General features: G+C 38.1%; 1 protein-coding gene across 1 annotated transcript in view; it reads left to right on the plus strand.

Annotated features, from left to right (window-relative positions):
- Positions 1-4322: 4322 nt before the first annotated feature.
- opn5 (opsin 5) overlaps positions 4323-27788 on the plus strand; it is a gene marked incomplete at its 5' end in the record, with an annotated part of 34219 nt that continues 10753 nt past the window's right edge. Inside the window, 2 exon segments of the mRNA XM_017439368.3 lie at positions 4323-4442; positions 26437-26607. Of these exon segments, the coding sequence (XP_017294857.2) occupies positions 4323-4442; positions 26437-26607 (291 nt within the window).

Here is a 27788-nt window from a genome sequence, read left to right on the forward strand (position 1 = left end):
CTTGTTTCTTTTGTTTCTTAGACCAAAAGTCATCAATAAGGCTAAAGAATGAGTTGGACTGAAACAAAAACAAAATTAAAAGCGGAGAGGCCTAAAATGTATTTTTTTTTTGTTGTTATTGAATTTTTTATATATATGATTTTTTTGATTGTAACTAGAAATGTCAAATTAGACTCAATAAAGACTACATGAGGGCTATTCAACTGCTCAACAAATATGTCCTTCATACATACATACATATATACATACACAACTAAGTTTGCATACCAATGAATTAAATTAAAATAAAACTGGATTTGAAATCGTAAATTAATTTTACAAAATGACAATAATTGCTGAATGTCTTGCCCCTGTGTAACTGTGGCTCAGCAGTTTGGTTGATTCGCCCTGGACTACATGTATTTATCCTATTGCTGAAAGTGGTAACACTTAAGTTAAAAAGTTGGGTGTAGCAAAACCTTAAATTTGCACCCCAACTTTTAAAAAAATGGAAGTGCAGTTGCTGCATTGATTAGGAGCAATTGAATCACATGTACACTCTATTTCTCCTAACTGAGGATGTTTAAAGAGCTATTTACAATGGGTAAGATAATATTGTTCATATTTTTTACACAGAATCCTAGTTAAAAATGCCCTTGAAAGAATACAGACTCTGGAGAAAATATTTTTTTTATGCTTTTTAAATGTAATGAAGGCATCAGCTGTTTTACTGACTGTACAAAAAACACTATAAGGTGGTCCTGCCAATGTTTTTTGGAGAAAACCAGATAAACAAAAGGAAACCCTGCAAGAAAAAAATATGTGTTCCAATAACATCTACTCGGAGGGCTTCACTTATCTCACAGCATTTAACTAGCTGAAAAGAAACCACAACAAACTGGCATTGTAACAAAGTGTAGACATGTACTTCAAATATACAAAGACTGTTTCAAATTTAGAAAATTTAAACAAATACAAGCACATTTTGCATTCATAAAAACCTATTTATTCATATGAGCATGCATGTAAACCAAACACTTAAAAGCACAACATAACTATTTGAACACAGGGATATTTATTGTCAGGCGTGAGTTGCATTGCAGTTGTGTGAGCCCCCCACTGTTATTGAAGCAATCACATTTTTCTCAAGGCAGTGGCTATTTTTTATTTTTTCATTTTATGTTTGTTTGTTTGTTATTCATTATCTTTGTTGGCTACACAGTTTGTACTGAATTAATAATTAATTACTAATTTTATGTATTCAGGCAGTCTATGTCATTAATTGATAAGAGTCAAACACATTCCATACATTTTAAATTTGGTTGAAATGGTGCCTGGGGTATAGATTGTTAAATACAAGTTGATAAAAACAAAACAAACAAACAAAAAAGTATTCAGGAATTTTGAAGGGTGTCAATGCAGCAGCTGTCAGAAAGTCAAGGCCAAGGAAGCAGGGGTGCGGAGGGCGATGCAGCACAGATAAAAAATTCACACCAAAAATAAAAAAAGAAAATGGTTAAAAACAAACTTCATCAGTGCTGTGTGTGTTTAAAATCTAAACCTAATTTGATAATATTGTGTTTTGTAAATCTGGTATATAAACAATGTGCAAAATTTTACAACAGCTTAAAATGTAGCGTTTAAAAAAAGCCATTCATTTTTCTGTATTTTGTTTTGTTTATTAAAACCGTAGTCATGTATTTAACTGTATTTTTAGATGCTAAAGAGTTTTCAATGTATGCAAATACCCTTTTGGCTTTCTGTATATTTATCTGTTGCTTGTAGTTTGGTTCTGTCCTTGTCTTGGGTAACCACAGCTGCAAAACTTTTCCACCCTGTTGATTTTAAACAAGCAAGCAGGTCTACCAGCTCCTATGTGTCATCCAAACTAGTCATTCTTGCTTTGCTTTGGTGTGGAGTGCTTTATATATGATCTTCCTCTACTCCTTTCCTGTCAGTGTTATCAGCGGAACATCATTTAAAAAAACAGGGGTGATCTTTTCTGGAAGATATCCGAACCCATACATCCGTATGGTGACCATTCAATACAAATACAACACCCCTAGTAAAGTGCCATCTAAACTGAATGTATGTATTTTCTTATCATGAGTTGATTTAAAAGGTTAGGATGATCAGTTAAGACATTTTTAATTGTATTGTTGCAGCTAAAATTGGAAACTGCTACATGTGATAATACAGAAAATAAGGTCCTTGCAAGAAAATATTAAAATATTAAAACCAAGGCAACTTCATTTATATGCTCCACCTACTGTATATATTTAATTTTTGAACAGGGTAGCCTTGTCTATATTTTACAGTTTAGGAATTATTACCTAAAACTTCAGGTTTTGGACAGAGCATGGAGTACATTTTGTTTTATACAAACTGTTTGTGACTAAGAAATAAAAAAAGTACCAAAAGTTGTTGCAGTCATAAAGGTAACAACATAAAATGTGGTGAAAGGAGCAGATAGGCAGAAATAAGGACACAGTATGATTCAGGGAAATCTCACTTAATGTGGTGTTTATTCATTCATTTGATCCATTTTCCAATGCTCCCAAAGCCCAATGTTGGCTGAGAGTCTTTATTTGTCATTATCTGTGTATCATATGAGTACATGGAAATAGATGCACAGTCAGCTCATTGTGTTGTTTATTAAAATGTTTTCACTACAAGCTTCCCTGTAAACCCGCAGAAAAGAATCTGGTTTATTCAGGAGCTTAAGGACATCTAAACAGATCCAACAGACTGAATGGAAGCAGCTGATAGGCAACAGGTCTGAGCTGAAGGGTTGGTTCTTCGTAACCCATTGCTAATATTTATTTATTGTGTTAGTGTACCAGTGAAGTTGGGAAAACCTCAGATAAAACAATTTACCTGCATTCATATTTATTGCTTTTGTTGACAGTAGTTGTGCGCTCAACATATAATAAAACAATAATAATAAAACAGTCCTTAAAGCTTGCTTTGTACGTGTTACACTAAGAAGTGATTTTATGTTTTATTGTATTAAATATTCAATTAGTCACCTATTAGACTCACACAATAATTTACAAATTTTACATTATTTGTACAATCAATAAAGCCTGTTGTCCAGTATATACAGTATGTTATTAGCATGGCATATACAGTTGAAAGAAAACAAATGCATCAAAATCAAAAGCAAACATATTCAGATAACTGAATACAATCAGACCCCAAAAAGTGTAAGAATGGGCAAAGTTACTTTCATTTCCATCCTCACTGGGTAATAATGTTTAGTTCTTAAACACTCTTGTGACTGTCAAAAACTATAACTCATTTTTTTAGTTTAATACCAAGTTTTATTATCCATGGTTCTTGTGAGTTTAGTTTTTATTTTTAGTGTTGTGAGTTTTAGGTTAATGTCTGTAAATTTGACTAGGTTATAACCATTTATATGCTTACTAAGGTCAGCTGGCTGTGGTGGCCTTTGGACTGACTCCAAAGGTTAATCCGTTTTAAATATACATCTAATGATTACTTTTTAAATGTTTCATTAAAATGTGTCCAGTGGTTCATGAGATATCTTGCTAAGAGATAAACAATGAAAAACAACAATGGGATGTTAAGAGTTTGAGATACTTTTTATAAGCTAACCCTGATCTGTACTTCTCCACAACTGTGTTGCTGACCTCTATGGAGAGTTCCTTGGTCTTCATGCTGTTCTTGCTTGATGGTACCCCAAAACTACTAAGATGTGTTGACTCTGGGCCATCAGAGCAGGTGTGTGTCCTGTGATCATTTGACACTTAGATTACTCGCAGGCGGATTGTATTTACCTGCTTGTGTGGATTCTAAAGGTAACTGTTAGGGATTCAAAGCAAAATACATGAATACATATGCAAGCACTACCATTCAAATTATTATATATTTTTTGATTATCTAAAACAAATTTCTCCCATATAACTTTATTATTTTTAATACCATGGAGGTGCATACTTTTGCAGCCTACTCCATGATATAAGATGAAATGTTCATATTGCCACTAACAGGACTCCAGAGATGACAGCCTTTTTGCACCTCTTCCACATCTTACATCTATTTTGTACAAATGCAGACCTTAAAGCTTTTAAACCAATCTTCCACTTCAGTGGTTTCCCACACCGATTGCCATTAAATATTTCTGTGCCATTCAGACAATAACATTTTACAGCATAAGCTGGTAGCAGTTCACTTTGTCAATTGTACCTTTTCAAACAAGTCATTGTATATATATGTAATGGATCTGCCAGCACTTCTCTGACTTGTATGCAGTTTTTTTTTTGGAAAACCCATAATTCTCTGAAGCATTTTCCATCTGCTCTTTTCTTTCTCTTTGACAGGAATTCTGTCTGCAATAGGAAATGGCTATGTCATCTATATGACCATCAAACGCAAGACCAAGTTGAAGCCTCCTGAGCTCATGACTGTCAATCTTGCCATTTTTGATTTTGGCATATCAGGTACTGTAATCCAATTTAGAAGCAAACAAAACAAAACATGGATTTGTGACATTTCACCAGAAGGACTGTCTGGCTGTTTCTGGGTTTTTGTACCCAAAATGACTTTTATCAAGTAATATATGTACATAGTGTCATATTGGATATTGCAGTCACATATAGAAGTGTCTGTATATTTGTACTTAACGTCTGTTCTTATATCCATTCCACAGATGTATGTTTTGCAGTTTCTTCTGTGCACAATTATAATAATGATTTCGAACACAGGATAACAGAGTGTGAGCTGCAAGTTACCCTCTGTAATAGCCACATTAATAAATTACCCATAAGCAGCAAGATGTGTCAAGTGAGCAGGTGGTAGCACCCTGAAAAATAAACCAGTTTTCTCAGGTTTTCCATTGTGCTGAGTCCTGTAATTCAAAACTCAGATCACAAACTGACCTGTTTTCCAGTCTGAAGTTTGAAAACTAGTGACGTCCATTACTGTTTCATTCTTAAGTCAAAGAAAGTACTCCAAATGCTGTATTCCTCTCTCATTGTACCATATCTGGATTACTCTTTAGAGGTGTAGGGCAGCACATACAAAACAGCATGGGAACCTTTGTGTAAACTTCTGAAGAAAGCCATCAGTATAATTTGAACAAACCAACATGTTATTCTACAAAAAAAGTTTCTAATGTTCCCTCAAAAGAGAGAGACAAAGAGAGGTAGAGAAGGCTTTTAACTTTGGGTCAATTTGACCCAAAAGCCATAGGAGGGTTAAATACAAAACTGCACAAATGCTGTATATACTGTACTTGTGCCTGTAAATATCAAAAATATGTTTTTAAATAGTAATGAAACCTATAATTTTAAAAGAAGAAATAATTAGAAAATTTGAAATTGGGGTTTCTGCAGAAATCAGCCAATTAAACTTAATCCTTTTTAATGCCAATTTAATGCCATTTTGTAACATTTTTAACGTCATTGACAGGGAATTCATAAATTGCACATTTTTTATAATGACATTTTTATGCTAATGTTTTATGCAAATGCATAAACTTTTACACTTGTTTTGTTGTTTGTCTTTAAGTTATGTTCCTTATTTTGTAAGCTTTTTCTTTCAACTCTAACCTAATGAAGCGAGCATCAAAATCAAAAGAGGCCTGGTGCAGAACTCAGTCTCGTTGATGTGGAGTGCAACACTTTAAATGTGTGATGGACGTCTCCCTTGTATGGTTTTTTAAAACATGACAAATTAATTCAGTTTAGTGATTTTCTCTGTAGATAGCAAATCTAAATACAAAGTTGCTGTGCATCATCATCAATCTTCCCTTGATATCAAATCTGTTTGATGTTGTTTATTCCTACGACCAGTTGGTCACGAAGACTATGCCTTCACTTCATTAGACTGAGCTACAAGCAGTCTTACCTTTTCACATGTTTACTATTTTGTCTCTTTTACTACATTGCTTTGTGGAACAAAGCCACATTAACCCCCCTTGCCTCCTCAATCCATTCAGAAATCTCGCTGAGGCAGCCAGAAGACATCCAGGCTTGAAGAGTTTTTTGAAAGTGCATATTGACACCCATTGTCCCAAACATATTTTTTTATTTTATTTTCACAAACACTGCAAAATCTTTTGTCATTGTGACCATTAACAGGCTGCAGCCATACCTTAAATTCCTTGTCTTCCAACCATTTATGCTATTCCATTTACCCCTTTTGTCTCTGCTTCTGACATTTTTATGTTTTTCCTCCAAGGTGCAGTCTTCCTACAACTGGACGCTAACTCTCCAAAAACAATAACCTAAATGGTTCTGCATGTTACGCTAATGTACATTAAAGCAATTATTCATAACTGAAATCCCCTTATCAGCGAGTCTGGCTGAGAGATTTCCAAAACCGCTCATCTCATCTTATTTTTTTAAAAACTAATGAAAATATTTAATGTCACTGAGATTTAAAGTCAATGCTTTTTAACACCAAGAGGAAACCCTGTAAGTGCTAGAAAAGCTATGAAATCATTTTGTATTTCTGTTTGTGGAGTCAAACTAAACTGACACTTTCAAGTCAATTTTGTAATGCTAGTCTGTTTGACCCCCACATTCTGGCTGATTTTTTTATATCATAGGTGGGTTGTTATTTGGTGTGAAACTATAGCTTTCTTTGTCTCTAACTTTGGTCACCACTAAAGCAGAGAATCTGACCAAACCCCACTGGAGATTTGGCACTGCAAAAATTAAAATTAGCTTCCAACATGTAGGAACAAGCAACTGCATACATTAAAGATATTTGCTGAGACCTTTTGTAATGAGTGGCACCATTTTGCCTGAACAAACTAGAGTGCAGGAGAATCAAGGAACACAGATTACATGCACTGTAGTTGAAATTAAATAATTTAATTATTAAAAATCAAGAAAAACTTCTGAGAACATTCTGTATAACAGTGCCTTTGTAAACTGGAAAGGAAACTTGGACAGAAAACTTACAACCACCATTTTCCTTTTAGCAGTGCAATCACAATCAGCTTTACACTCCAACAGAAAGAAGCAGTACAACAACCTCCTACACCAGTCACCTGATGAGAATAAAACAACAGAACATCCCGACAGTCATAAAGCTGCAGTAGACAAGTTTGTTTTTTGGTGTGACTCCCATAAACTACAGATAAACACCTCAAAAACTGTTGAGTTATTTCTGGATCCTAAATCAATCAGTGACCAGAGTCCCATAGCCATACATGGCTGTTCCATTTAACTCCTTACCACACGACGGCCCGCCCGTGGGCCGTTTTACTGCCTTTTCTATTCAAATCTGTAGTTTTTGCTACATTTATTGTTTTTATAAACTTGAATTTCAAAATAGCGGTGTTTTGGCGCCACTTTTGATTGACGTTTTGTCTGGGTTGCTCTCTGCCCCCCCTAGAGCCCCTCTAATTTCCCATGCTTAAAGTCGTGAAAGTCTCCTCTCCTCATTTGCAAGTCTATAGCTCCGGTCAGTCAGCTCTCAAGCGGGTTCTGACACCACAGGTGGGTAGCCAATGAAATTGCGGTCACATGATTTTTCTGGGAGGGGGGTCGGAACTTTTCATGACTTCTGCGTATAATGGTCTAACAGTGAGGCTGCTTCATGCGTCCTGCGGTGAAGACTGTTTTTTGTACTTTTTTCGTCATAAAAGCTGACAAAATGACCAAAGGAGATAAAATACACAACAGATGAAGTTCTGGAGCTGGTGAAGAAAAGAAACAGCGACTTTTTAGACCGGGATATATCTGATAAAAAGAGCGATGCCTTTCTCGAAGGATAATTTGTCCGAGATCAGTAAGTACTAACGTTTTTTTTCACAAGTACTCATTGTTTATATGCTGCTTACATTGTTTATAGATGGCGCTTTGTTTATCGGTGTGTGTGCTAAATGTCAGGATAGTTGTGAGTTAGTTTCATATTCAGACATAGTAACTATATGTATCATGCTAAAGACAGATTTTGTGTGTTTCGAAGTACTTACTAAAGTATTACTTGAGAAAACAAAAGTCTCTGTCTTTTATTTACTTTTTAGCTGTGTCCGTTTTAGCTGTGTATAATGAGGTAGGGGGGTGGAGGTCAGTAGCTTAGCATGTCAGTGTTTGTGAGGACAGAAACGTTAGATGGAGCGGGGGACTCACTGTGGAGACCCCTGAAAACAGAGCAGCCGACAGAAAAAGGAGAGGTGTTTGTGTGAATGAAAACATGAAAGCTAGGATGTATGAAGAAGCTCCTTCTTTTTATTTTCTCCATGAACGGCTCAGTGAGGGGGAGGGGGGCGGCAGACATTTTGGTCAGGTCGCTTCAAAGTGAGAGAGGACACGACCTAGCACCGCCATCTTGTTTTTCGTGTGAGGCGGGTGTGTGTGTGTGGTGGTGGTGAGGGGGGAGAGTCGACGGTCTGACATTTTGGCCAGGGCGGACACCATAGTCTGGACGGACATGATGAAGCACCGCCATTTGTGTGTGTGTGAATGTATTTATAACTAATGAATAACAAATTGTTTTTTTAAATTATTTTTGTCATTTGAGGCCTGCAAGTGACTCCAAGCCAGAACAGGAAGAGCTGAATGAGCATTCGGAGCGGGTGGCAGCTTTGACGTCAGCGAAGCTCCGGAGCTTTGTGCAACTAAAGGGGGCACCCTAAAAATATGTAACTGGACACTGAATTTGAAGTAGAAACAGTGAAATGGTTTGTATATAGTTTATGTGTGGCAGTAGTTTGTGAGTAGTTTATTTCAATGTAATTACTTTTTTTCAGTAAATAAACATTTTGACAAATTGAACTTGTTTTGGGACATTTTTTATGATGTACTTTAGAAAAAATAAGTATTTTATTGTGTTTATTTATCTTCTACTGTATAATAATCATATTGAGAGTGACTTCATTTGCAGAACAGGATTCGTCTCAGCGTCACCTTTCATTTGAGCCCTCACTGACGCCTGTATGTTGAAGCATGTAGGAGTTAGAGCTTTCTGAAGTTACATATCCATNTTTAGGTAGGACCTGGACTTTCCCTCAGAAAAACATCTCAATTATAGTGATTCTTTTGTGCTAATTTTCTAAAATTTGAACTCCACAACAATAAAACTTCATTCTACAGCCTCATTTGGTTTTTCCGGTCTCAACACCCTTCCTCCATGTACAGTAAGTTGATGAAAAAAGAGAAAAATCTAGGAGAGAAAAAAATGTTTGAAATCTCAGTTTTCACTTCAATAACTACTAATTGGTTAAAGTTACAATCATTTTGACTGCTCAGGCAAAACATTCCAAGTGTTAACTTCACATGGAGCCTAATCTTTAGTTTGAACCACAAAAGGCTGACGAATAGCATCTAATTTAATTTGGGTACGTCTTTTCCAGGCTTCTTAAACTTTTTGAGGTGGAGTGCTAAGGGGTTAACAGGTTACATCTTTTAAATATTTAGGTGTGTACTTAGATGGCAATCTGTGTTGGCGCACACATGTGGCAAATATATGTGCAAAGGTTCACCAGCGTCTCTATTTTCTTAGACTACTTCGATTGTGTGGCAATTCTAAAATGATAATGTTGATCTTTTATAGGGCAACCATCGAGTCTATCCTGAGATATGTCATTACAGGATGGTTTGGAAATCTTACTGTTAAATTAAAGAATCAAATTCAAAGTCTGGTGAAGATGGCAAGTAAGATCATTAACACTCCGGATCTATCTTCTCCATAACACCTGTTTGAACAGGCTACCATCAGGCAAGCTCAGAACATCTTGTCTGATGGGTCACATGTGCTTGCATCAGAATACGTTCTTATGAACTCAGGAAGAAGGTTCAGGGTCCCCCTGTGTAAATACAATCATCTGAAATATTCATTTGTACCACTCTCCATTAACCTGATAAATGGCCGACTAGCGGAGCCTGGACAGAGTAATAGGATGTCTAGACGGTGATCAAGAGTATGATGTAGAGGATGTATTGTATGTGTATGGAAATGGTTATGGGGTTGTACTGCCGATCTGACATTTGTGCTTTTATGTATTTATTTATGGTTATTTGTCCTCTTGGATGAGGTTTTTATTGTTGTATTGTGTTTTTTTGCCCCTGTTTCCAAGACAAATTTCTCCTGTGGAAGACTAATAAATTATCTTATCTTATCTTACAACCATGAGAAGAAAATGTGCCATTACTGTTTTTTGTCAGTAGTTTAAAGTTTGAGCCTTGCAGCTTTTAATAGATCCTGTGCAGTGATGTCATCAAGACATTTGTTCCTCTATGAAGGATGACAATAAGTTGTGTATTGCATATAGCTATGTGTATTTAGATTAGTGTTTATACACATACTGTAGTTGGTTGTTGCTATGAAAGGCGAAAGTGGTGGAAACGTGCCTAGTCACAATTCTGACACCGTGAGACCTCACAGTGAGGAAACACGCCTTATCTGAGCAGGAGGGTGAGAGCAACCATTCCATATCAGGATGGCATCACCCAACCTGTGGTGACTGGGGAGGAGGATGGTCAAGATTTTCTGTTTGTTCAACCCGCTGAAGCTGCATGTGGAACTGTACCATCCCAGGCCCTGACCTACCCTCACCTAGCTGGGTTGATGAACCCTGTACTACCCTACCATAACTCTCCAGTAATGGGGTCCTTGTATCCTTTTATAGCCCTTCCGATACAAGCAGGGATGGGATCCAGCATTACTCCTTTTGCCACCTAGAACTGGTCGGGAGGTCAAGAAGCCATAAACAATGGGATGCACCAATTGGGTCCAATGAGAGACATGGACTGGAGATAAAGCAGACCTTGAGAGACACAGAGCCTGGGAAAGGCAGAGGGAGTGAAGAAACTAGCATCAATGGGCTTTTGTATGATTTATGCTTAACTCTTCCCTTTTTTTCCTTCTCAGTACCAAGATTAACTTTACCCTGTTATGCATAATCATCAGTAGAAGGCATATTTTTAGGTCCATTCTTTGTTCAAGTTATGAAGAAAGAGGTAACTAAAAGTTGTTTTGCATAATCATGAAGGGATATTTAATAAAACTCTGTCACAGGGGGAGGGACAAGGTCTTTTTGGGGCTTAAGTCTTGACGTGGTGTCGATTAGAAACCTTTTTCTGATTTTTCTAATTTTTGTCTTTTACTTTTTTATTTTTAATCATATAATCTGTAACCAGGACATTACATACTTTTTACACCTTTAATAAAGTTTGGCCGTGAGGCGTATACCTGATTGGTGACTCCTGGGTCCTTTCCTGCGTCCTCGGTAAGTCCCTCTGTTTATTTTCTGACTCTGCTGGTTTATTTCTGGTGTGGTGGCACAATAAAGGCACGTGCTGAGCTAAGTTAACCCTCTCAGGCTCAAATTAAGTTTTAGTAACAGGAAAAATCAGATATGTTGTTGCAACGCCTGCCTTGAGAGGGTTAAGGGTGCCAGGGTGCCAGGGTACCCCCCCCCTTTCCGGTTCCAATCTTAAAGCCTCAGAGGAGTGACAGAGAGGACTCAGGGCTCATCACAGATGCAGGCTCCGTTTGGCCTGTCGTGTCCTCGCTGGGTCCTCGGGCCGTCCTTTGGCTAAAAGGAGCAGTGATTCACCGTCTGGAGCCATGTTTCAATCGGTCAGTGGCATCTGCAGTTTTTTATTTTAAATCCTACTCATTCGGTAGTCTGACAAGTCTGTCATGATAATTTGAGGCTTGTCGGACGTCCGGGTGGTTCACAGTAGGTGAAAGGTGTGGACCGTAGACCTCCCAGCAGAGGCTGGATTCACCGTGAGTGTGGAGCCGTGGGTCAATTTACTGACTCAAGCTGTCTGGACGCTCAAGCCTTTCTACAGTTGTGTAGATATTATTGTCAATCAAAGGCTACAGTGACACCATTGCACCACACTAGAGACTGATATGTCAGGTTGAGCCCAAACTATGACTCACAGACACACCAAACCTTTACACTGGGTTCATTGTCAAACCATCCAGCTCTCAGAACAGGACACCAAGACCTCACTTTTTAAAATAGAGGAAGTCAGAGACGCTGAGGTGTGTAGTTAGCCAGGCCCAGACTAGTATCTGATTCAGGCAGCAAGGTGCCCCACATCAAAAAGCCAATTTGTTGTTGATGGGGAGACCAAGAAACAAGTTACTTAGACCACAGAAGGGCACATCCTGCACAGGAGCTCCCAGGAAAACAACAGGTTAGAGGGCAGGTGGCTGGGAAATAAGATTGAGCTTATACCTCCTCTAGTTGGTTAAGTTTTATCGTTTTTGCGGTGCTCCGCCAGGGCCCCAACTGAACCAATCAGAGTACCTCTCTAAATCATTTAGTTGGTGAAAACATGAAACAATATGAAACAATGTTTTGTCCCCTGATGATTGCACAGTCTGCAAGTGAGCAAAAAAACTATTTTGATTACTTCAGGGGAGAATTTCCAGCTTTTAACCATAGGGATGCACCAATACCACATTTTTTAAAAGCAAGTACAGGTACTTACATTTGAGCACTTGCTCATACCAAGTACTGATACAAGTACTAATAAACACTTCTTACAGTTAGTAAAACCACCGTAATTAAATTCTAATATCTTCTAAAAGGTGATTTGTATGTTTAAAAAAAACACATTTTGAACAAATTTAAATAAATAAATGCCCATCATGTTTTATGATCATCACCACAGTAATTTTCAGCACAACAGAGGCAATATTCCTACCCAATAGCATTGCTAAAAGTTGAAATAGAAAAAAATATTTCAATGGACTAAGTGTCTGACACATTTTTAAAAGACATCCAGCTGCAGCGTGTGAGTGAAGAGAGCAAAAAGTCACTGTTTTGAAACATTAGCCTAGCCTTAGCTTACACCTTCCTTGGACACCATGTTGGCATCTGCTACTCATTAATCAATGACCTATGGTGGAAGACTGATATCTCCCCATTTTGTCCCCTCTCTTCAGAATGGTGTAGATTGAAGGCAGCGGCCGGCTTTTGTATCTCTATTTAACAGGAATCACGCAAAATCACAATAAACTAACAATGTAAGTGACCCGTACAACATGAGAGATAAACATAGACCACGTGATTCTCTGATGTAAGCTGCACAGACTCTATATGTTGAGCCTCTGTGTAGTGAAAAGTGGTTACCTACTTTGAATTGTTGATCTTAGAAACATACAGTGTCCTTGCCTAAACGAAAGCTTTGGTGTCCTTTTATGAGTCAGTGAAACTCTGGAGAGCTCGGTTCCTGCTCAGTTTGTTCTGAAGTTCAGGACATTATCATATACTGCTTCATTTCCTGTTTTAAGCCAAGCTGAGAGTCCTGGATCTAATGGGAATTCTCTAGCCCACTGCTACTGACATTACTTGCATACAGTTACTCTGCCCTGCCCTCTTCATTAGCAAACACTACACAGTGAAAGGAGGTTTCTTTCTTTGTGATGGGACATGCTCAAATTTTTACAACCAGTGTCCATCAACAGTATAACATTATACTTATCTTGTAAACAACTTTTCAATTGGCTTACACAGCTTGAAACATGAATCAGGTGAACATGCTCTTGTCAGGCAAGAAGAATAGACACCAGATTTGTTTGGTTTTGGAAGGAATCATCACAAATGTTTCAGATAACACTGATTCTCTCTTCAACTGTATTTGCGAACAGGTGTTTTGACAGAGTTTTAAACAGAATTACTCTGTCTGGTCAGTCTGCAACATTTAATCTATGATCATTTCTGTGTGAATTGTTTCCTTTTTTATTTAGAACTTCACATCTTGTATTTCACTTTTTTTCACCCTTGAACTTGAACTTGAACTTGAGCCCTTTGTTTCTTCCTGAAAGAGGCAAAAGCCTCCTGGCAGGAAAATTTACACTTAAATATCTGTTCCAAGACATGAAAGCTAATTTTCTTGAGCTAGGCTCAAGGAAAAGGCAGATCTGAAGTGCAGAGTGCAGTGAGTGAATAGAACTTGGTGGAAGATAGAAAAATAGTAAAGGCAAAAATCTCATTTTCTACAATAGCATGCCCTAATACAAACAAATATGAAAGATTTAGTATTCCTTAAGTGAATGAATATTGCCCAAGACCTTTCATGTCAGTTTCAGACTAAGATCATCTTATGTTGCAAAGCACCAGAGTTGCAGATGTTTTGAGCAAACTTTGTAAATGATGTAATGCCTAATCTCAAGTAAGAACATGTGAGTTGTGTTAGCTCTTGGAGTATGTGTTGAGGACTCTCAGCTACAACCTCTCAAAGATTAGCTCAATATCCGCAAAACTGATGGCGTTATAGTTATTTATGTATTTGCTAAGGCCGATAAGATATGGAAGCCCTAGAATGTGGTTGACTATAAAGGTTAATCCGTTGGAGATGTGCATGCCTAATGCTGGTGTAGATTCTCAGTCATCCAGGACATGGTAAACCCAAACAAGCGAAAATTACAAAAAACAATCGGTCTTTTATTCTGTATATGAAGATGTTTCGCTTCTCATCTGAGAAGCCTTCTCAATTCAAAAAGGAGTGTTGAGTTCAAGATTTTATAGCTGAGATGTTCTGTAAGCTAGGTTCACATGCAGCTTGCCCTCATTAGGGTTTTTGTTTGCCTGACTTACAAATGGGCCACTTTGTTCACATGAATAAAAGTGCTAATTAGAGTGAAACTGACTAGGTATCAGGCTTAATGCTCCGTTGTAGGTTTTTGCGGTGTGTTTCCAACAAAAGGAGCTAAAATATCAGCAAGTTGTTTTGCAATATTATATGTCACTGGTTTATGCTGCTGACAATACAGTAGGTCTGAGTGCTGTTCTTTCTTTGTATATTTTGGGAAGTCCATAAGGACAGGGGAGTAGCTTCCCCCGAGTATAATCTTTAGTACAATGATCGATTGATTGTTTTGTCCTTTTCAAGTTTTTTGCAGGTAGTTAGTGACCTTCTTTTTGTAGGTGCTGGTTGGGTTCCCTTTTTAGGGTCTCATAGGCAGTGGTGGAGAAAGTACTCAAACAATGTACTTAAGTAGTTTTAAAAGCCAGTACTTTCTTACTTTTACTTAAGTACAAATGTTAATGTGGTACTTTTACTTTTACTTGAGTACATTTTTGTCTGCGTATTAGTACTTTTACTTTTACTTGAGTACATTTTTGTCTGCGTATTAGTACTTTTACTTAAGTATTAAAAGTAATAGTACTTGTCGACTGTATTACCTAAAGGCTAATACAATGTCCTTAAGTGTACCTATTGTATTTAATTTTAATACATCACTAATGTACCATTTTAAAGAACAATGCTGATGATTTGTTGCTTACAGCTAATGAAAACATGACATTTCTGATTAGATTACAGACCAGTAAAAAAACATAATGCAGGCATGTGGGTCTAATGAAAAGAGCCCCGGCTCCAGACAAGTTTAACAGTGATGGTTACTCAAGTAAGTGTAACAAGTACTACCCACTTTTGAACATGAACAACAACACCAGTAGCCTACAGGCTACTTCTTAACAAGCTCAAGGTGCTGTACTGGTATAGTCCTCTTTTAGCTAACATTAGCTGTATCCAACAGTTTTACTCAACTCAGTCGGTTAGTTTGGGGAAAAAACTGTGCAAAGTTTGCATTTTGCTGGTTTGCTGCCATGATTCTAACATACACCTGAGCAGCTCTGCACAGCAGCAAGTGTCCTTCGCTGCCCCACATTTGTAAACCCAGCTAGTGTCTTAGCACTCATGCCGCATTTAAAGGTGGCTCGGAAAAGCAGTTTACGACGTGTTAACAACAGATTAAACAGTTTTAACTGCTGAAAAAGTCAGAGAAGGCACAGATATGGGAAGTGCAGAAGCATCTACTGCATCAAATTGATACAGGAATAGCAGAGAGTTGGCCATTTTAAGGTAAACTTGACCCGGTTATTTCAAATAAATCTTTTAAATAAGGCCATGGGTGGCGCAGGTCTTCTGGATGACTATCACCGGACTCCATTCTGGGTGTTAGTGATTCTCCAGGTGCTGCGTACTGCCTTGCTCTTCTTGAGGGAGGGCCTAATGGTTCTTTCTCGCTTTGCTTTGGTTCACTGGACTGATTCCTCTCTCGCCATTGGATACTTTCAAACTAACGAACAAATCAAAATACCGAAATGCGACTTGGATGTAACGAGTAACGCAACGGTTTTGTAGAAATGTAGTGAAGTAAAAAGTGCAGATACTTGCTGTAAAATGTAGTGGAGTAAAAATAGAAAGTATCCATTATTAAATCTACTTAAGTAAAGTACAGATACACAAAAATTGTACTTAAGTACACTATACATGGGTTTACATTTTATACCTTGCTTATCCCTTTAAATCCCTCCTGAACATTCATAAAAACAATGTAGTAAAATGGAAGTAGATAAAAATAACAACTATTTATTTAGCATGTCACTTGTCGTTTCTAAATAGAATGCTGCTTAGAGTAAAAAAAAAAGATGAATGATGTTGTTACTTATATGTCTATGTTGTCTACATGCAAACAGATACTTCCTGGGTCAAAAGTTCTCCATTACATTAATGTTATGAATGGTTTCCATTACTGAAATTATTATTTTTTTTGTTTGTTTGTTTTCACTGTAATAATAGAAAAGAATAGAACAATCAGTACTATCAGGTTAAGACTTCTGGTGAACTGATGTCTTTATTTCAATACATTCTGATGCTTTAAGGCTTTTAAATCATTTTCTAGTGTGGCTAAAGTACATATGACCTTTTCCTTTTAACCTTCGGCTGGTCCATATGTAAAAATCTTTACAAGTCAATGGCTTAATCTTTTTCCTGGTACTACCCATAGAGTCTAAGAGTGATAGGGACACAACGTGAATGGCAAACCTCTTTGCATTAGTTTTTTACATGTAAATAATTTTCTTAGGCTTCCTTTACACTGGATAACAATCCAGCTAAGCTCTTCATGACTTACATGGCTAATTAAAATGTGGCTGGACTGCTTTAAATTCAGAAAACCTCCTTCATTGTAAAGGTGATCATGATCATGCACTCATGATCATGCACTTAGCACTTGACAAACAGAGTTTTCCAGCTACTTTCCTGCATCCCCTAAATGCTCTTCTGCTCCCTTATCACTTTCTAGACCAACATCATGCTTCTCACCAAGAGTTGCTTAAAGATTTAGGGTACCAGACCACGAAAAGCTTCATAAGCAAATACAAGAATTATAAAATCAATTTTATACTGACTGTATTAGGAAGACAGTGGAGAAAGCCTAACACAGGAGTGATACTAGGCTCTTTTACAAAACACTTCAAGCTGTGAAACCAGAACATCTTTGTTGTGTTTTGGCAATGGCAATCAAATTCTCTGAAACCAAAACCTTTTGAATTCAGTTTCTTAGAGTGGAAGTTTTTGAAACAATGCCCGGCAACAGTAAATCTATAGCCTGTTGCAGTCAATAGTTTTTCTGCACTTGCCCAAGTAAATCAACAACAGTAACAATGATAGATAGCAGAGTGCTGTTTGTGCTACTCACCCTTTTCAACATGTAGAAGCAAACCAACATCACTGTACGTCCAAACAAACATATACACCATTTTGAATGTAACTGCTTTCATGCTCAAGTGTCTGCATGCATGCACGTGTCACTGAAATACAAAAATCATGGCGCCTGCTAGTGACCTGGTTTTAAAAAACTACAGTCCATTCAAGGAAGACCGTTTTACTGTGTAACTTTTTCATGATCCACATTGGAAAATCTGTAATGTTTCCAGGAGATTTCTCATATGTACACATGGACTTAGATACCTTCTGGCCCTCTTTGTGTGATTTCTGAAAGGACTGAGGTGACAAGGGGGTTTCATGCAAACGGACCCCTGATGTGCCTTTGTTCCAAGAAGCGAGGTAGTAACAGAACCAAAACTGTTAACATGTAACAAGGTAAGCCAGCTTTGCGGCTCAATATGATGAGGTGATACTATATGGCCTGTGTGACCACACGGTCAACAACAAAAAACAGATTTACTACAGAGGGAAGAGTGATGATGACAGGCAACAACTTTGTACTTACGAAAAACACACACATACAAAGAGAATTCATAAATTGCATCATGTTTTGCAAACAATATGAAAGAGACATCTTTCACACAGTTAATGAGTTGTGCTCCACATTAATGCAGTTAAGTTCTGCTTCACACCTGTTTTGGTTTCCATGATGCTCACTTCATTTTTGTAAACTCACATCTGTGTGGGACATGGCCAGCTCCATCTGTGATTTTTGAATGGCCAGAGGCAGCATAAAGATGGACTGATCTTTATGGCCATTTGGTAGAGCTGTTTTGTGAAAGAGTCTACTGTCTCTTTTCTTGGTACAGTTAGGAGTTAGCAGCATAATTCTGAACCAGCTGCAGACAGAACAACAGATGAAAAAAAAAACTGTTACAGTGATCTACCCAAGAGGTGATAAATGCTGAAATAGCTGTCTTCAAATCATTGTTAGAAAGAATAGATTTGAGCTTGGAAATGTTTAAATTGTAGAAAACAGATTTGTTCCACTGAGTTATTGTGATTATCAAATTTTAACTGATCGTCAAAAACACTTGGATTCCAGGTGAGGGCCTTAAGATCAAGCGATAATGGCTTTAGGTGGGAAGCTACAACACTTCCACAGAAGTGTTTGAAGAGCTATAAATAACTATCTCAACTTATTACTATTAACTGTACACAGATTAGATCAATATTGTCAGTCCTGCTTTGAAACCTTGATGACCAAGCAACATCTATAAATAAATACACTGCTGCCAAGTTCTACTCAGGACTCCATTATGTTGCCATCATGATGTCAAACCACCACAACTTTGCTTTGGACATTTTTTGCATGCTCAAATACATCATGCTTGATCATGCATGTTTTGGCAATTTTTTTACATCCTACTGGGGTTGTCATTAATGATGGGTCCAATAGTTCTGAGCTGGTTCTAAGAGAGCTGTTTTTTGTGAACCAGCTCTTTAAAGAGCTATTCAGGAGCTGGAAAAACTGGTTCCGAGTTGGGTCTTTACCAGAGCAGAAAGAGCCAGCTCCTTTTGGAGCTGAGCCAAATTAGCCAGTTCCCAAAAAAGTCATAAGTTCCACCACTAGTCGTCATTCTGTGTGAAGATGACCTTATGAGCTGTGAGGCTTCACAAGAAACAAGACAAACAAAACCCTTCCTTGGTTTGTGAAGGGTTGCTGGAGGGTTGTGCTATAATCTAGTATTTGTACACTTAATGCTGTTAAGGCCCTGAACATGTGAGCAATCACGTGAAAGTGTGTTTGTATGTTTTCTTGTTGTGCGACCTTAAAAAGAATGTAAGGCTTTTTCAGAACAAAAATAGTCACTGGGTGAAGCAGAACATTAATTCTGAAATCTTGTTTAGGGGTAAGTATACAGTCATAACCACGGGAATGTTCAGGGTTAGAGTTGAAATTGGTGTGAAGCTGTACACAATCAATGAAAGGCAAGGCAAAGCTGTGTAATCTTTTTTTGTGTGTGTGCGTGTATGAGTGAGTGTGTTTGTGCCAGTTAGTTTTTTAGTAATTCCAAGAAAACATTTAGTTCATCGTTTCTTCGGTCTTGCCCTGGGGACTGCTGGATGTTTATCCCTTTTGTGCTTTATGAAAGTTTGACCTGCCACATGTCTCTGGTCCTATCCAGCTCTCCAGGAAAAGAGCCCACATCTGACCCACACAACCACACAACCACAGTCAGGGAGTCAGTGTGATGTGAGGAACAAACTGGAGCACTGTACTGAGTTCATTAACCATAGTTCTGTGTTAAAACTATGAGACTGGCACTTACGCATATGCATAAAAAAGACGCTAAACACAAGGTAGCAAAAAAAGAAGCCTAACAAAACAAACTTGAAAAATAAAACTTGTTGCAGGGCAGGAAATCCAGAACACAAGCACAAATGCAGAACTAAGGCACAAGGCAACAGAATGATCCAAAAATCAAACATACACATCCGAAGTTTAAAGGGTACCCAAATAAAAAGAAGAAGAAGAAAAAAAAGAAAATTTGAGGCCTAGCTTCCTTTGAAGGAATACATATCACCCGTTGCTTCTCATGGCACTAAGATCATGTTAAGATAATAAATGACAAAGTTGTAGCTGTTAGGTCAAACCCTAACACCAATATCTGCAGTCTCTTTTGATACAGCAGTATCTCACATTATATGTTAGCGTTATGTGTTGTAAATGACTCTCAGCTACCACCACATAAATTTTTAGCTCAATAATTAGAAAATTGACTTGATGTAGAGGAGCAGTGGCTCTACTTCAAGTCCCTCACAGATAACCTAACTTATAATCCTATCTCCAAGGGAGAGCCCAACTACCCTGCAGAGAAAAATAATTCCAACCGCCTGTATCCACAATCTTGTTCTTTCATTAACTATCCAAAGTCACGATCATAGGTGAGGGTAGTAATGAAGTAAGCAAAGAGCTTTGCTTTCCGGTCAGCTCCCTCTTCACTACAACAGACCAGTACAGAGTATGCAATATTGTGGAAGTTGCATCTATCCGTCTGTCGATCTTGTGCTTCGTTCTTCCCTCACGAGTTAACAAGACCCCAAGATACTTATATGCTTCAACTTGAGGCATCACCTCACTCCCAGCCTTCGATAGAGCAGTCCACTCTTAACCAACAGAGGGCAATCACCTCAGATTTTGAGATGCTGATCCTCATCACAGCTGCTTCATACTTAGCTGTAAACCGCTCCAGTGAGAGTTGGAGATTACAGCACAATTACGGCAACAGGACCACATCATCTGCAAATTGCAAGGACAAAATCCTGAGAGACCTTACCATAAAGGCTGAGGAGTGTGATTCCTCTTTAATTGGAACACACCCTTCAGTCCTCCATCTTGAAAAGGAGAATCACCACCGTAGTCTCCCAATCCAGTGGCACTACCACTTAAGTCCACGAGATGTTGCAGTGGCATGTCAACCAAGACAGCCCAGCAACATCCAGAGCCTGGAGGAACTCAGGGCAAATCTCATCCGCCCCAGAGTCCTGCTGTCACAAAGCTTTTTAACTACCTTGGCAACCTTGGCCCAGTTATGGATGCACTCACCCCAAGTCCACAGACTCAGCTTCCTCTATGGAAGATGTGCTGATGGTATTAAGAAGGCCCTTGAAGTATTCCTTCCACCGCCTGAGGACATCAATGCTTGAGGTTACCAGCACCCCACCTTCACTGTACACAGTGTTGGTAAAGAGCTGTTTACCCCACCTCAGCTGCCTAACGATTTGCCAGAAATTTCTCAGAGTCGACTGAGAGTTTAAAAAACAAAATGAAAAATCAAACCAGAACGCTATATGTTGTGACAGTTTTAAAGTTGTCTATTTGTCCATAGTTCCTGTTTCGAGACAGAAGATTACTGTTTGTGTGTCTTCTTACTTCCTTTTTCACAGCTCACATTTTGTGCTGAACTCCTGAGTCCTTTCGAGGAGAACCCATTAGTCGTCACAAGAGATGTCACATGAATTCCCACGTTTCTTTTTATGAATTTGAGTTCTGTGAAACAAAGACATGGTTTCTTGTTATTCTGCTACAAGGCTTCGAGAGGAATGTTTATGCCTGTTACTTTTCATTTAGTCAAGTTACTTCATATCATTTTAAAAAACAGCCAGTACCACATATTTTGTGTCTTTATCAGGAACTGTGTGATTTGTTGCTGTTGGGCAGAAACATTCTATGTCCAAAAATGCAGCTTTTGAGGAAATAAAAAACAAAACAGTTCTTTATTTTAAAATAAATAAACTCTTTGTGGTAAAGGTTTGTATTTTGTCCGAGTATATGGTCAGATCTGCATTAAGTGAATAACGAATTAAGGGTTTCTGACACAGAGCTAGAAAAGTGTTTTTAACCACCACTTCTTACAAACAAAATATTTTGGTAACTTGCATTACTTTATCCACTTATGGTTACAAAAGTTATTGAAGATATATATGTGTTGTGGCAGCAAAAAATCAACTTCCAGGCACTGTTATATGAAATCCCTCAAACAAGTTTATTTATATAGTGTGCACAAAATATAGAGAGCATTAAAGACAATCAACAATCAATATCAGAGTCCCAGGTCAGAACAGGAAAGCTCTGAATCAAAGCTCTGGCCCCCCTAGTCAACACAGAAGCTTGTATTAAAGATATTGAAATACTGGACCAGAAGGAGGAGTTAGGGAAAAGCAAGTCAGTCTGGTTCCAATGAGGAGAAAATTCAACATCACTCCTATAAACAAGTTCATTCTGTGAGAACCCATGGGACTTGGAATAGAAGTCATAACATAATCAGGACTTAGAAATAACAGGTGTTACCCTATAATAAATTCTGTCATTACAATGTGCATTCAGTTTCAATAAAGTTGGTGACAATATCTTCCTAAAAACAGCTTGGTTTCATTAAAACCCTACAATAACAGTAGCGCCTATGTTTACATGCAAACGCCAGACATGATGTGCTTTAACAGTATTTGCCTGTGCTTTATTTGTTTTATATGTCATCATAGTTTTTGGACACTGTCCTGAAAGACAGGAAATCATGTATTTGCCTGTTCATGTGTTTATTTGACTGTTACTAAAATTTCTCATTAGCCAATAGACAGTTTTTAATCAAATTCTCAGAGTAATCATTGGGTGTGACATATCAGACACTGAAAGTGTGCTTTATGGGGTTCAACTAATATTGCATAAGAAACAGTTAACTTGTGTTTTAGTACTTGTAACTGGAAAAAAAATCCCGCCCATTACTTAATTACGGAATTACCCCCACCGACAGTTGGTGCCTCTGCCCGCCGGTGCGTGAGTGGCTCTTGTCTGGGGCTGGGTGCCGGGGTATGTACTAGCTCGCCCTGGTGGCTGCTTGCTGGGGCCTGGGTGCCCGGGCTTGGTCGGGCCATGGCTGTGGGGTGGTGCGTCCTCGGGGCCGGCGGGGCCTGTGGGCTCGTCGCTGCGGCCCCCTGGGGCTTCTGCATTGTGGCTGCCGGGGGTTGCCTGGAGCTTGTCTCTGCTGCTCTCTTGGGTGGGGTCCGGTTGTCCCTGCGGGGGGCCTCCGGGGCTCTGGACTTGGGGGGCCACTGTGTGTCTGTGCCTCCGCTCTTCCTCGTGCCGTCCTCATGTCCTGGGGGGTGGATCTGGGTCCCCACACTCACTACCCAATATTCCTAAGGAGAAACCTTGTAGATACATATAGATACACATACATACATATCTAGATTCAGGTGTCTGTCAGATACACCTTTAGTTGGGCTGTGGTTGTCACTAAATACCCTCTTGTATTACCTGGCTCTGTGTACTTTCCATTGAAGTTATAATTATCATCATATACTGCATATGCTTTTTGTTGTTGTGGATTCTTTGTTTTGTTTTCTCTTTCCGCAGGTCCTGTGGCAGAGTTCAAGGGTGTTGATTTGTTTTTTCTCTACGGTTTTTCTCTTCAAACCTTTTCCTCCATCTCTTTTCCCCGTTCTCTTTCTTATCTTTGTGTCCATTACAATTGAAATAAACCCAAAGCAATTTCTAATAAAGTTTTATATACCAAGGGGAACATCATGGTGAAAGCCATAATGTTCCACTTGTGAAAGCAAAACTTTTGGGCCTTAGCTTGACATTCAGATGACAATTCTGAGTGCCACACAGCTAGACAGGACACGTTTAAAAAAAAATAAATAAAAGAAAGAGTGTTAAACACATCAGCTGCATCACAGACATTTCAAATTTCATATTAGGTCTTATTATTGTATTTTATGTAATTAAATCAAGTTTTGTTGGAGAATACTGCCATTTCAGCACAATTCCTGTTTGTGAGTGCTTATTATTAATAGGTAGTAAAAAACTAGTTTCAATAACTGATATAAAAACATTCCTTTGCTCTGTTGTATTACATTGTATCTCAATGTGTTGAATCAACACTCACACTGAATTGCATTGTGAATAATAGCTGAATTGTATCACATGGTATCAGTCTTTTTCTGTTCATGAATCTTTATTGAATTGGATTGTTTGCAGTGAATTAAGACATATTTAAGAATTAATTTCCATAGACCAAAGATGTACAACCATAGTGATTAACATCTTTGACTTTGAAGTACTGTACATAATTTGTGAGAAGAGTGTTGTATTTAATATTACAACAAAATTGCACTTTGATAATAACAAAACAGATCTGAATTATATGTTGAACAATTCTTTATCTAGTTTTGGTCCAAAGAGCCAAGCCTAAGGAACTATAAGGACCCAATTCTACAAGGCAGAATGTTGTGTTAAATGTGAACAACAGAATGCAATGATTTGCAAATCTCAAACTTATTTTATTTACTATGGATTATAGTAAACACAATACAAGTTAAAACTAAAACATTGTTCCACTTTATGAAAATGATAAGATAATTTTGAATTTCATGGCATCAGAAAAGATAGGACTGGGGCAACCAAAGGCTTTAAAAGTAAGTGCTAACAGCTGGAGGTTATTTAGGTTAATTTGCAAAAGGTCAGTAAAAGGACGGGTAGAAAAAGAGCATTCTGGAGGTGCTGGTGCATGTCAGGATTCAGATTATTTTCTAATGGAGCAGTTCGGCGACAGACAGACATGAGACCAAACGTAACGGTAAGTGACTTTATTTACAGTGTGGAATTTGCGAGCGAGAGCAGGAGCCAGGACCTGGAAACAGAGGACGTAGTGAGTGAGTTAGTTCTTCAGGTAAGGAGCAGGAGGTAAGGCGAAGGTAATTTTTCCAGTGAGTGTTCTTACGAGGAGAAGTGTGATCCACAGCACGGAGGAGAGCGGACGAGGTGAGTAGTTTCCAGAGGAGGTTTGATGGTGATTTCAGACAGTTTGCAGGTAAGCTCCTTCTTTCCAGTTGGCAGCAGTTTCATAGGCAGACAGGCACTGGTGAACAGGTGAGTACTTAGCTTTGGGGCGAGTTACGGATGCAGACCAGACTGGTTCTGGAGTGGACAGGTAATCCTAGGGCAGATACAAGGCAAAAAACAAAAATGTAGTTCACAACAAGGATTTCCAAATCTTAATGTTTACGAAGGCTTTGCACTTTTTACCACTTGGCAAGCAATGCTCCAGCGCTGATCTGGTTCCCACCACAGCCTTAAGTACACCTGATCTCCTGATGAGCCTGATCCGTTGCAGGTGTGGAAGGAGTGGCGACGAGTTGTCAATCACCTGCCTAGGACGGCCCACCAGGAAGTACACATCAAAACTCCAAATCACCACATCTCAAAAGTAAAGATAAGCAGAGGTTTACCAATCTGTGAAAATCTGTGTCTAAAAATAGTGGAAAAAAATCTCAGAATAATTTTTCTTTATCGGAAAATTGGACAGAAACAGATTTATTTTTTTTAGAATATTCTTTCTCTACAGTTCATAATAAAATGAAAAGAATGAAAAGATTTCAAGAATCTGGAGAAATCTCTGAGCTCAAAGGAGAAGACTGAAAGTCTATATTGGATGTCCAAGATCTTTGGGCCTTCGGGGGCCACTGCAATAAAAAACAGGTTTGATACAGTTCTGGACATCACTGCATGGACTCAGGAACACTTCCACAAATTATTGTCTGTAAACACAGTTCACCATGCCAATCCCAAATGCTAGTTAAAGCTCTATAATGCAAAAATGAAGCCATATGTGAACACCATCCAGAAACACTGCTGGACCAAAGCTCATTTATGGACTGACGCAAAGTGAAAACTGTTATGTGGTCAGATAAATTGAAATTGTACTTCCCCCCCCCCTTTTTTCCTCCTTCATACTAAAGAGGAGATGGACAATCCAGCCTTTTATCAGCACACAGCTGAAAAGCTTGCCTGTCTGATGGTACGGGGGTGCATTAGGGCCTCTGGCATGGGCAGCTTACACATCTTCAAAGACACTATCAATCCAGAAAAGTATATACAGGTTTTGGAACATCTGCTCCCATTCAGTAAAGAAGACTCAGATCACAGGACTACCTAGGACTGTTGAACTGTTAGATTCTTACGTCAGACAAGAATGTGACAACATTCCCTCTAAAACCTCCAGCAGCTTGGCTCTTCAGTTTCTAGATGTTTATAGAGTGTGGGAAGGCTTCACAGTAAGAAACAGGGACCTGTTTCATATTTTATGAAATATTTTGCTGCCATAAAATTCGAAACTACATTATTTTTTCTAAAGAAACAGTACAATTTCTTAGTTAAAAGATTTTACAGATGCATTTACTATATTTCATTGTGAATAAAATGTGGTTTAAAGATATTTACAAATTATTTATATTTAGTTTTTTATTTATATTTTTTGCACAAAATATTAACTTTTTTGGAACTGGTGTTGTATATTAAAACATAAGTGATGCCTCAGACTATTGTATTTTTTGTTATGTTATCTCCCACTAACACTTTTATTTCTCTCTGTCTATCTCTCTCTCAATATTCCTTTCCTTTTTCCCCCTCCTTTTCACCATCTTTGTTTTTTCCATTTCATGGCTTTTGTTTTGTCCTCCCCATTATCCGTCTTGCTTTCTGCTCCCTACCTAGTGACGGGAAAACCCTTTTTTGTTGTATCTAGTTTCTCCCATCGCTGGTTGTTTGGCTGGAATGGCTGTCGATTCTATGGCTGGACAGGCTTTTTCTTTGGTTGTGGAAGCCTCATCACAATGACTGTGGTGAGCCTTGACCGGTACCTCAAGATCTGCCATCTTAGATATGGTGAGTCAGAAAAATTACAAAAGTGTTTGAATTTGTTGTTTCTTTACAGATGGTATGAAAAAATAACAGTTGAATGTGTTCTAACTTTCCAGTAAAAAAAATATATATATTTTGTCAAATGTTTAAGTGGGTTTTAGTTTTAAAGATATGAACAATTAATATCTTACATGTTGTAGATGGGTCTTTGAATGACCTAGTTTGGAGAAAGAGTTTAGGTCCAACAAGACTAACAAGCTAATGGCTAGTTTGAATGCAGCTAAAAACAAAGTAGGTTGCTGCCATTTTAAAACAACTCAAATCTCCAAAATTCCACAGCACTACTGTTGTCAGTTTATCAACACGTTTGTTTCTTTTAATATATTTTAAGGCAATGATGAGCTAATTCTAGATTGTCCAAGTCCTATTTTTAAAGTAGGTTGTTGCTGTCTTAAAACAATTCCAATTTTCTAAATTTCATGATTGGTCAAGGCAGATGCCTGCCCATCTGGAGCCTAGTTCTGTTGGAGGTTTTTTTCCTGTTTAAAGGGAGTTCTTCTTTTCCACTGTCACCAATGTGTTGATCAGGATGGGAAACTGTAACGCAGTGAAGATTCAGTGCAATCTGTTGGCCTCCTTAGATACATTTCTTTTACTAACTGGCTTTTTATAATGCATACATGTTTTTGTACAGTGCTCTGAGATGACCTTTGTTGTGAATTTGAGCAACATAAATAAGCTGAGTTGAACTGAATTTATGCAAATGCTGCTATTTACTGTAAACTTGTTAAGGTGTGGCATGGCAAACCTAAACTCAAGGTGAGGTAAAAAAATAAGAACTAATTTGGTCTTGGCTAATTTCACGTTACTTTTTAGTTTGTCAGACATAAATCATTTTTCTACAAATTGAGGCCTAGAAAAGCAATTTACAACTGGTGGTAAGATAATATTGTTCACAGCTGTTACACAGAAACCCACTTCAAAATGGCCAAATTATCTCTTTAAGGTTTATTCACTGGACAATATGTCAGTGCACTGAATTATGTTTGACCTTAGTACACTCCTGATCAAAATCTTAAGACCAGTCAAAAAATTGCAAGAATTTGCATTTTGCACTATTGGATCTTAAGAAGGTTCTAAGTAGAGCTTCACAATGTTAAAGGAAAAAATCAGTGCAAGAGACAAGAACTTTTGAGCAGGGAATT

The sequence above is a fragment of the Kryptolebias marmoratus genome, linkage group LG19 (assembly GCF_001649575.2).
Source record: "Kryptolebias marmoratus isolate JLee-2015 linkage group LG19, ASM164957v2, whole genome shotgun sequence".
NCBI lineage: Eukaryota > Metazoa > Chordata > Actinopteri > Cyprinodontiformes > Rivulidae > Kryptolebias > Kryptolebias marmoratus.